The sequence below is a fragment of the Hyalella azteca genome, unplaced genomic scaffold, assembly GCF_000764305.2.
Source record: "Hyalella azteca isolate HAZT.00-mixed unplaced genomic scaffold, Hazt_2.0.2 contig5430, whole genome shotgun sequence".
NCBI classification, from domain to species: Eukaryota; Metazoa; Arthropoda; class Malacostraca; order Amphipoda; family Hyalellidae; genus Hyalella; species Hyalella azteca.
This window is the reverse complement of record NW_025935620.1, coordinates 110,606-123,125: the sequence shown is the minus strand read 5'-3', so window position 1 is coordinate 123,125 and position 12,520 is coordinate 110,606. Positions and strand designations below refer to the sequence as shown.

At 38.7% G+C, this 12,520-nt stretch overlaps 1 protein-coding gene across 1 annotated transcript in view; it reads right to left on the bottom strand.

Annotated features, from left to right (window-relative positions):
* LOC108669226 overlaps positions 1-12,520 on the bottom strand; it is a gene marked incomplete at its 3' end in the record, with an annotated part of 119,708 nt that overhangs the window by 9,272 nt on the left and 97,916 nt on the right. The window contains exon 3 of the mRNA XM_018156530.2: positions 348-743. Coding sequence (XP_018012019.2) covers positions 348-743 — 396 coding nt within the window. The remainder of the gene's footprint in view (positions 1-347; positions 744-12,520) is intronic.

Here is a 12,520-nt window from a genome sequence, read left to right as displayed (position 1 = left end):
GTAGATAATTTCTTCCAACTCCGATTTGATAACATTACAAAGCAAGCATTTAAATAAATAAAACAGAATCGAACAAGCATAAAACAAACGGTCAAATTTAATTCCAATGCGAACAAAAAGAAAATATTTCACTCTAAGCTATAAGTTCAGTTACATGAAAACTAAATACAAGTGCGATACATACAGAAATTATTATAATATTTACTAATATGAAACAATACAAAAATTTGTTCTATCATTCATTGTTTCACAACCAAATGACTTCCCAAGCAAAAATTTTAACGAATTCGGGGTCCAGGAAAGTAAAATGGGATCAAATCGTGCGGTACAGAAACATAGAGTCTCACTTGTCATCGCTAGAGATCTTGTCTCGAGCAACATCTTTCTGGCAGTCCTCTTCTTTGTGTTCGTTGTTGTCTTCCTCCTGCTTGTATTTCACTACATCCACAAACTGATCCTTCAGGGGCAAGTCAGGATACTCGAGCCGATCCTGAACTTGAGGGAAAGACAGATGTTGTTTTTGACGCCTGGCGACGTCTTCGATTAGGTCAGGCTTGTTGTTGTCTTTGTTATTATTGTCGTATCGCCCCATCTCGATGGGGTTATCGTCATCGTCTTGCGATGGATCAGTGAACGATAATGGCGGCGTCGTTGTATCGCTCGCCGACGGATAACAAGTCTCTTTCTGCAGTTGTCGCTGGGGAGGAGCTTGGTTGGCCTCGTTCAGAAGTGATTCCTCATGGCTGCATGCGGCGAGCGAGAAGGAAGACATGGCTATCAACATAATTTCTTTTGAGCTGTCTAATCACATTAGAATCTGGCTGGAAATTATAATACACCAATCTATCATATCAATCATAATATCAATCCCATATTTAGTATAGTAATAAAATTGGAAACGGCAGTAGTCATTTTGGAACATATTTTAACAGGCAAATGACTACTGAAATTTTAAAACTGTCTAGTGTTCACCAACATACTATATTGGCACGTGTTAAAACTTATACAAGTTTACGAGCAACTTAAGTAGTAAGATCCGAATTATAAATTCTGAATCATATTAGTTAACTTTACTCCAAAGATCTTACCTACATCAGGTAGAAACAAGCAAGATATAAATCTCCATAGCATTGAAAAGGTTTCACTTCCATATTTATTCGAGGACGCTTCAAATAACGAGGCGACATTGACACGTTGCAACCAACGCTTTCGCTATCGCTAATGCGTAGCTTTCATTGATAAATATAAAGTACCAAATTAGGTGCACAGATTATCCGATGGGAAGATGTTCAAGGATGAGACTATGTCAGTCACATCGAATTGCCCACAATAGCTTCCTATTGGTGATTACATACAAATACGATGTGATGAGAGATACGTTCGAAAAATTACCATATTAGCAGTAAACCCAAAAACCATTAAGCACTGAACCGACTTCAACATTGAGAAAAATTGAGCAGGTACCAAACAGCTGCTGCACCTGCAAATTTCTACAGCCATTCAAATATCCGCGGAATGAGTAAACTATACCTCTAATTACACACAGAGTAAAATATGCTTGTCCACCTGACACCAGCGTGTGAACCACAGAGTTATATTCTCGCATTCATCGGGTGAAACTCCATCGTTAACCGTATCATATACCAGGGCCAAGTTCAGAGCATATCGGTTAGTAATTTGGCTGCTTATAGCGGCGGGTAATAATCATGTACAAACATGGCGATTTGCCATGCAGGGAGACGAGGTATGCAGGGACGATGCGCTATCACACTCACAATGACAAGTACACATCAGAGAGACGTATATTTATACGAGGACTTCTGGCAAGACGCGCACTCACTCAATGAAGCATTTAAAGGGCTTGTCCTTACAATAACAAGACAATTGGCTAATATACATTATCATAGTCATGTCGGTTGACCAATTATCATGCGTGATTTCATTGCATCATTTTCTTTATCATGAGTCTAAACTCTAAACGAACATCGCGGTCGAATAGATTTGCTTGAGATCAATCAACTAATACGACGCATCAAAAAATCTTACTGAAGCGCTAATTTGAAAAGATGGGAGAAGTCAAGATAGTGGGTCCAATATTACAGATAAACTTGGATTAAACCAACATTGCAGTGATAAGGGAAGCGTATATCGAGCTGCCCTCGCTAAAAAGCCGAGCGCGAGAAAGTGGAAAACATCGATGCGTCGCAGCAGCAGCGATATAACGCGCAACCTTGCGTCCAGGAGACGTAACGCACGTACGGTAGCCGGCAACCTTTTCACGTTCTATATCAAGAATGAAGATAATTCCAATATTGGACGATGATAACGTTTTGTTTGCACTTGTACTTTGAAAGACGAAAGTTATGATGATATTGGACGGCGATGATGTTTCGTTTGCACCAGTATTTTGAAAGACGAAAGTTAATGATAATATTGAGCGATGATAACGTTTCGTTAGCACTTGTAGTGTGAGAGACGAAAGTTATGATGATATTGGACGATGACGACGTTTCTTTAGCATTTGTACTTGGAGAAATGGAAGGTAGGTAATGTTAATATAAGTGGTGAAGACATTTCTTGCATGGTTACCTTTAATTAGAACGACGGAAGGCAATGATAGGGTGATTACGACGGTTCTTTAGCTATAGCACTTACACGGAAGGTAATGTTAATATTGGATTACGTCATTTAGTTTCGTTTACCACGCTACTCCGATCGGCTTAGCATCTGTACATCGTAAATAATTGAATAATAAATAATTCCCACGCCTTGGTAACCAGCGACATACATTCAGAAAAAGCCTTTTGCCTAACAACTGATAGTTGAATGTAAGACAAAAACTGGGCGGAATGTGCAGTACGAGCACTTAACGGCCATTCAGCAGTGTACAATTTGCAAAGATCATCTCTTTTATACATTATTAGCTTGTAAGCAGTGTAGCTAATCTCAACGAAAAAACACTCCATAGAGAGAAGTTTTTGAAATAATTATAGTGAAGTAGAAGATGATCACACTATATTGAGCTAAAGGACACTTCTTGTCATCTTTATGCACATTATTCCTGGTTAGATAAGCAGCACATGTAGGGTGCTACATTTATGAGCCACCTGTGAGGGTATCTTATGAGCCACCTGTGAGGGTATCTTATGAGCCACCTGTGAGGGTATCTTATAAGTCACCTGTGAGGGTATCTTATGAGTCACCTGTGAGGGTATCTTATGAGTCACCTGTGAGGGTATCTTATGAGTCACCTGTGAGGGTATCTTATAAGTCACCTGCGAGGGTATCTTATGAGTCACCTGCGAGGGTATCTTATGAGTCACCTGCGAGGGTATCTTAAGGGCCACCTGTGAGGGTATCTTATGAGTCACCTGTGAGGGTATCTTATGAGTCACCTGTGAGGGTATCTTATGAGCCACCTGTGAGGGTATCTTAAGGGCCACCTGTGAGGGTATCTTATGAGTCACCTGTGAGGGTATCTTATGAGTCACCTGCGAGGGTATCTTATGAGCCACCTCTGAGTTTATGTTTGCTCAAGACAAGTCTTAATTCTGACGGATTTCATTCGTCCGGCGATTCCTCACAACGCCCTCACAATCCTCACGCCGAAATACTGGCGATGAGAAAGAAGTTCGAGGTTAAGCTGGAGCGATACGGAGGAGTTCGAGGCCGACATGAAGACCACAAAAATTCCTTTCAATCTCGCGGGCTCGGCTACCAAGTAAAGGTTACGGCAATGCGGACGTGGCGAGTGAGCAGCGAGTGCAGGAGCTTTCGTTGTTTTGAACAAAAATGTGATCAGTAGCATGAACGTCTAAGAAAACGCTTATTGCTTGATTTCCATGATTGATACATTAAAAACTTAAACGCTAAGTAATTCAGTTCAGGTAATTAAATTATTCAGCACAGTCTATAGGCTGACTGTTCATAACACACGGCGCTGTGTGGAATCAACATGACTAGCAATAAAATAAATCAAAAAATATTGTTGCCATTGTGTGGCAAAAAGAAAATATTATTCCTTTCCTGTTTGATGAAAAACTTTACATGAATTAGTTCATGAATTGGTTCCCAGCATGTACCCTAGTTGTCTTTAACATTCATGAAATTCATGAAATAGCAATTGGAAATAAGCAAAACAGTTTCCTCAAGAAAGAAACGTCGGATATGATATACGAGTTTCATATTGCGCGCGTGCATATGCTAAGACGATACGCAATACAAATGATGGGTGGTGGAGGAAAGTATCTCATTTTATTACCAAAAATGTGACACTCGATAATAATAATTTAGACCTAATTTAATAACAGTAAATAATATCGTATAATACGAGTCAACAGCCTTATCTTTGTAACACCTATACAGAAATATCAAGTTTCAAAGCCATTTGGCATCAATTTATCTCCGCTCTCAAAGAAGAACGAGAAGGCAGTTGCAAGTTAAATTTTAAAGTCTTTCGACAGTGAATCATAATTTTTAATAGCATAACAACATAGAACTATTGCCGCATCTCTATACTATACTATATCCTATAGCAGGCTTAGGTCTTCTGCAGCACATCCCAGGCACACAGCTTTGCTCGTCCATCAGAAGCGGATGAAGAGGAAAAGCAAGCCATGAAAAATATAAGTACAGGTCAGGAGTCACTACATAAGTTCAGAATGAGGCCAAATTCCAGCGCTAAAAAAATGCTCTACATCAAAATCTTCGCTCGTCAGAAGCACAAATAATTTCGAAGTTGTCTTGACATTAAATATAGGAAAAGGGCAGTCGAGCGTGTGTGTCCACGCCCCTTTCTGTGAGCTCTACACCGCGTCTGTACGAGGCACTTATTACAACTGCAAGAGGATAGGGTAGAAACTAATATCCTCCAGTATCCTAAAAGACTTTCTGTTGATTGTACTTGTTGTCTGTAAATGTTTGAACTGACGATACTGAACTGGTTGACGGAATATTTGATAAAGATATGATGAATAACCTTGGAGTTATGTTTGCATTTAAATTCTTGAGGTACAACAAACGTTAAATCAACTCCATACAAACTAGCGTGGTTTATTACTAGCGCTAAACACACACTTTCTCGTAAAGTATGACGGTTTTTTGAGGAAAATTTTGTGCGCGTAGCAAATTTTAAGGTTTAATTTAGCTTGGGAGAGGAACGTGCGACGCTTTGTTTTGCAGATTTTTTCTGATTATTTAGTCTCAACAAACAAGCTTCTCAGGCAAAAAAAGTCTGGCTTCCAAATCGCGGTGCAAACTAAACTGTTTAGCAGGTCACCTTCGAGGGGACAATGCAATTAAAACGTATTTGTGTTTTATGATGATTTACTTTCTGTATCAAAGTATTTTCAATATTTCTAAAGATTAATAGTTTCACGTTACATGTTAAGTTTTTTTGTTGGATGTTAACGCGAAATGTTACAGATGTTAAACGTAATTATGAAATTTAAAAACAATTGCCCAAAATACGTGAGAAAATAAAGATCAAAAATTAGAAGATAGACTATAATAACTGAGTTACAATAAAATATTACACAACAATAATTTGGGATATATAAAATCGAAAAAGCACTACGAATAATGTAACAGGACAAATGCCAATAATCAATAATATTAATCTTCCATCAGAATGACAAAGAGGTCGATAGAAGAGGAAAAAATTATAAACGGACACTTAAATCGAAAACCATTTACGAAGTTGGAATGCAGCTACTATAAAAGTTTAAGACATCAAATAATACGATTAAACTGGATAAAAATAGTGAAAGTCACTTAAAATAATATAATTTTTTGCCGCAAAGACTGGCACGCGGTGACTGCGCAAGCTCGCCGCCAGAGATCAGAGGTCGGAGAGTCGACGAGCGCCTGCCATGTAGCGCTGATCAATTAGGTGGCTGCGTCCAGCAACGGATCGCTCCAAATTACTGGTCGTTAAACCGTAAGCTTTGTATAGGATCTGGCGATCATTGAAGCAGCGTGAAAATCCCCCATCACAAGCACGCCAAATTGCCGAGTCACGAACACGGCAGTCGTGAGAGAAGGAAGGCTTCTCCAGGACAGCAAACGGGTAACATTCGTTAGTATAAACCTGGTTTATTTTTAATGTAAAGAGAAGTGGTTCACATATTTCAAGAACGGGTACTGGAATCATAATGAAAAATGCATTTGTATTATTTTATCGTTCTTCAGATTGTCTAGACGAAAAATTGCATACATAATAACTTTTTTCCAGTAAAGTCATCAAATGAGAATAAAATAAGGGGGCTTCAAAACTTTCTGTAATTTTTTCTATGTGTGCACGAGTTAAATAAATGCATTTAGCCACTTTTGTGCTATAGTTAAAGCTTCCTAATAAAAAGCAAATATTTGATTACGCAAACTGAACAGAATCCGCGGGGAGCTTAGCAAAACGAGCTATGAATGAGTAATGCATGATCCGATACAGTATTTGTAAATCAACATCTGAAAGTCTCAGAAGATTTATTTTAGTTTGATCAGACATGAGAAAAAATTTCCCGACGTCGCCGATGAGGACTAATTTGATGAGAGATGACATCAGACGTACACAGGACAAAAGGACCAAAGCAATCAATAGAACGAAGAGCAATCAATAGCTCGCGGTTGACACAAATAAACTTTCAAAAGTAAGCAAAGCTTCTGGATAAACGAGGCATAGCTTCTCTGACTTAATAACCATCGACAAAAACTTCACCTTTGCTATTATAGCTCGATGTGATGCGGGCCAGTGCAAGTGAGCAAGCAAGGCACTAGGAAAATGTAAAAAAATGCTTGTCAAAATAAATGCTCTGGGTTATTTACAAGAGGTCAATCCTAGAACACTCAATCGAGTCGTGAGAAAAAAATAACAAGGCAAGAGCATTGGAATCAGGAGAAGAATTTCTTTAAGAAATGATTCCTTTAGATCCGCCGATAAGCCGCGTGGCCACGCCTCAAGTTTCTCTGATGAAAAAACTAGTCTATAATTTCAGCCATACGCCGAAATATCATGAAGATAATTATCAGCAAAGGTGTAATTTCATCGAATTAAACCGACTACCGATACGCTCTCAACTCTATATTGTGGACTGAATTGCTACAAGTGTAATTGTAACTCCAAAATCACTTAACCATATCAGCAAGAGGGCATTCCGTGCTCAAGCAGGAGTACAGTAAATGTTAGGTTGAACATGGAAAGGATAAACGATATTTTGAGGGTGCAGTAGAAATTGGCTACTACGCCGTCACCGGCCATAAACGCTCGGACAATAAACTAGGCTTTTACCACTAAACACATCACAAGAGTTAACAAATAGAATCTTCACGAATATAAGAGCACCTAGCGCGTGACGAATATACCCGAGGTTTGAGTGGGCACCCTGTGGTGATTATGCAGGTTGTTTTCCATCACCGTCGGGTACTTGTCGACTTATTGTACCCACGGACCTTAGTCTAAGTCATTGGAGGAGTCGAATAAAGTCATTTGAAACTTCCCCATGAAAATAAAATCAATAACTTCTGCATAAATTTCATCGGGAATGGATCTGAGCAATTCGATGTACAAAGTGTGCATAATCAACGTTTCGAATGAGTAATTGCACGGAACATACTCGTAAATCAACGTCACAGCCTCTTCGCCGCTACCGGATAACCCCGTTTTCAGATCATAAAAAGGAAGTACAATTAGTTTTGTTAATATGACACAAGGCGGCGCTCCCGCGTCCCAACCTCAAACGAACATGCTGGCATAAGTTCAATTATTAACTCCAATAGTCACAATAATCAGTAGATATAGACGCAAGTAATAATCGACGAATGCGGATCTAAATTCAGAAGCAGTTTCACCTTTTCTGCATCTGAAACGTCAAGTCTTGCAAGAGCTTGCACATAAGCGTTCCAGAGTTCGTACAGGATAGTAGCAAGATTCGTGGACGATGATCAAGTTCGAGGTCAAAGGCTTAGGCTGAACATAACCAAGGTTGTGTGGGCTAAGTCAAGCAGCAGCAAGGTTAGGTTAAGGAGGGCGTGGTACGGACTATGTGTCTAGCGCACATGCGTGGCCTGGATCAATGCAATGTAATTCACACTGAGGACGACAAGCCGGGTCAAAGGTTAAGCATATGAATTGGTAACGATGCGGGCTCGTCCAAGTCATTATTCAGGTCATCTGAGCGACGCTCTTCGTGATAAGTGACCTTTATGAAGCCTTTATTTCTATACCCCGCCTTTGTAGCATTCATGGGCATAAAGGTGATGTGGCCAATGGCTAGTCATCAACTATTTACGATGAAAATAAATTAACTAGCGATGGCGAGAGAAATCGTTTTTCGAGGTCATGTGTATGCGAAACTCAATGAACAAAATAGTAAGACATTTCAAAACGTCAGCGTTCTTAAGGGATTAAGAATAATTTATATCAAACAAAAAAAATTTTCATATAAAATTAATAAATAAACAACTTGCAGTCGAACCTCAGGCATTAATTTATTTTATCGCAAAGTTTGTTTAGATCTACGTAAATACCAGAATTACCAATCATGAAAAAAATGTAATCTAATTTGAATGTGAGAAGAGTTAGAAGTGCATTAACAATTGATCTTCGAGTCAATATTGCAATATATTTAGCTTTCTCTATAGCTAAAATAGCTATCACTTCAGCTAATAATAATAATAGCTATCTGTACAAGCTAAATAGTGATAATAAAATCGCCAACACGAACGACGGAAGGGCCTTTCAATCTACAGTCTACACGATAGTGCACTTGGTAGAGAAAATACAGTCACCCAGACAAGAAATCTCGCATGTATCACTAATTAAGGCGAAACGACGAGACGAGATATGCCAAGCCTACGCGAGTTGAAATGCGGAAGAAATGCTGGTCCTGAAAAGCCGCCGCCCCCGCAACTGCAGGAACATCGTCGACCACAGGAGGTCAGTGGAGGACGGCCGTGCATAAGAAATGGGGCAGCGAGAATTTATTTGCCTGCTTCATTTTTCTGTTGAAATACAAGAATATTGGCTCATAAGAGGGCAAGCTTGAGCGCTCAGTGGGAGACTAGGGCGCCATTACAATTGTTTCAACTATTTAATGTGGTGGTAATAAATATTTATTAATTAAGTTTGCTGTTGTACCACCAATCAAGTGTGCTTAATTAGGAACATACGATGGGAGATAAAACTGCATATGTAATAAAAGAGAGCTTTATAACGTGACATGCAAGGTTCAAAATGAAAATGCGCGGGGGGATCAAAATTATATATTGTACACAAGGATATTCCAAGAAACTACGATTTTTAACGTTTCGAGTAAAGTATCGGGTAATGTATCGAGTAATGCATTATGATGCCAAAAGCACCATATGTCATGAGCATGATCGCTCGTCCTGGGATGAAATCAATACACTGCAATAACTGCCAATTATTCCTTATCGTAAATCATCCAAACTGAAAATAAAAGTGTGGACATCAAATATGCCATATAGTTATTAGAGCTTGCATGCCATATATAGAGCGCCGACTCCTTGAAGGCTTCGCGATGTTTTAAATACGAGCATGCCGAGAGATCAGAGACCAGCGTGTCCCCTTTGTGCATTACGCCAAAGTTCACGTTGTTCGAATAGGTCAATTTACAAGCGTTGTTCCTGAGGGAAGTTTAGTGTCGTAAAGATCAAGATTTTATTGACATTGCAGACACAGTGAGCATGACACCCAGTGTATCAGCGCAGACTGTATACACAGTTAATAAATGCTTAACTGGAACCTAGCAGGTAAACTGTGCACATTATGCAGCGCATGAAAATTTGATTAAATTAAAGTGCGATAAGAGGTTGAGATGCAATTGTTTTAAGTAATGGAATGGATTTAAGCAATTAGCTAAGACGTTCTGAACAACGTATGAAAGCTTGGAATGCAAACGTATAGAGATAAATTTTTGAAAAGTTTCTGCACCAAATATTCATATCGTAGACAAAATGGCGGGAAACTAATTCTGAGTTATTGGAAGAGCTTAAACGTTTTTCAGAGTCATACAACAGCTGATTTGATCGGTCGTTTCTGCTTTGCTTCAAAATTCTAATGAACCGCAGGATGAACCAGGACGTTATTTTTATTCACTCGTCGGACGAACCCATGTTGCTAGTCCAGCTCTAGTGTACTATTATAGCCTTTCACGAGAGTTGAAAACTTCCAAGATCTGATCTCAAAATTACCTCCAGTGTAATGTTAGGTCAGCAAAAAAAAATCCTCAATAAATTCGAGGATTCTTGCTGCCGGTAAAACTTTCAGTAAATAATCACTTTGGAAAGATGCAGGCAATTCAGACTATCACACCCAGTGCATATAAACGCAATCATGCAGTTATCATGGATCAGGCAAAATATTTAAAAAAGTGAAAATACCACGGCGAAATTTCAACATGAATATCTTAATTAATGACAGCAAACTGAAATAATGTATGCACTAAATTTAGGGAACGTTACTCCTAAAGGCTAAGCGAAGTCAAGATAGTCCTTCAATTGTGGAATAAATATGTCCGCAGCAGTGGCGGTTGGGCATTAAAAATCACACCTAATCAAATTATAATGAAAATATGAGACTTCCTAATAATAAAACATTAGTTGTGAAGTATTTCTTATTACAAAATTCGTTAATTTGTTCACCCATTTAAGTAAGCTAACGAATACGCTGCTCTAAGAAGCCATCGCGCGGCGGTTTATGAACGCTTCTATTCGAATACGCGCGTTATTATAGCAAATAAATTGTTATTTATCGCCGATAAATAAAACACAGCGCCAGGAGAGGATGTAAGTCCTAATCTTAATGAGATTTGTTATGAATATTTTTAGGTGAACTGAATGGGCCAGAGCAGCACACACCCTTTACTTCTCGCCGCCTCCCCTAAATTTCGACCTCGCGTGTCCAGCTATTGACTCACATGGGCAAGTTAGAGGAACTTAACATAGCTCCCCAAGTTTGAAAAAACAAACCCTAAGTAAATATGAAAAAGCTAAAGCTCTTAAAATTACATGCGGTTAAAATAAAATAAGAATAGAAGCGATTGTGTTAGTATTTTAAGTTGGCTTTTGTGGCTTCGGTAAAAAGTATTTCATTAAGGGACCGAACATGAACATATTTCTTGTCCTGGATCAATTATCCAAGTACTAGCAGTACGTCCGTTCTTCGATACAATAGTGTTGAGGGCCGTAGCAGCATATTCCTATTCTTTTGAGCAGATAAGTATGAATACGATCAGACACTGACACATATTTAGCGAGACCTAACCCTAAGTTACCATCAAATCACCCAACTATCCACCTGAGAACACGCATAGTCGAGAATTTGAAATATGGGTTTAGAAGAATATAGTCTCGAAACAAGATTCTAACTGAAGCTTTCCTTCGGATGGAGACAAGAAATGTTATAATACCTATAAACAAATTATGATTTCAACTTGAGACGTATACGAAACATTTATGCTATAAATCACCTGAATAAACGTATGTAAGGTCATGTGTATGTATGGGCTCCCACATGCATCACCTAGCCGCGCCTCAACGCACAATGTTGGTTTAATTAGAACTAAGGCAACTGTGAAATGTCAGCTATACGTGGGTCTAAACCAAAAGGTATTACTGTAGCTACACAGGATTCCGTTACAATAGAAGATAGAAAATAAAATTCTGATGAAGAGGTCCTTCAATGAATTTGAGCCATGTCTGCCCCAGGTCGTAAAAAGTAAGTCGCTGCATAGCAGACATGTTGAGTCGGGAGGCTGGGACATTCTTGACGACCTACACTGCTTCGTATAATGAATAATGTATGGGCATTTTACTAAACTGAATGGTGAGGAGGCTAACAAAAATATGACAATTGAAACTTTCAGAAAGCATTCAAAAATACAATTTACCTGGCATTGGATCAATCGAAAATATTATATTAAATCTGCTAAACATAGATGTAGATAAAATTTGGCACACAACAAGAATGGGGCAGCGTAGGATGCGTGAGTTTCCCGAAAATTTGCAAGCAAGAATTGCCATAATTTGGCGACTTTTGTACAACATTAATCATCAAAATACCTACGAGAGGAGGAAACTCGTAAATTACAAACATTTCTACAGTTTGAAAATCATTCATTTCGCTCATATAGTAAAATTTAATGTCTAAACGAAGCAGAAAATTAACAGTCGGTATCATTAGTTATCATTAAAGAAAACAATTTACGTTTCCTTTTTACCTTTAAATTAGATACCAATTGGTATATTACTTACCAATTACCCAAAATATTATTATGCAATGAAAGGGTGTAATCCGCTTTGCTTCACAAATTAATATCTCCGTCTATCATTACATTCCCGGTACTCTTTTTGTCAACACGATAGGCAAGGCAGGTACATGGTGCTGTAGCTGCTGTAAGGTGTGAGTGCTGCCTACGACTGAGCTACTTTTTGCAAGTACCTACCCCTGAGATACCCTTTGTAAGCACCAACCCTTTGAACTACCTTCGTTAGTGCATAGATCGAT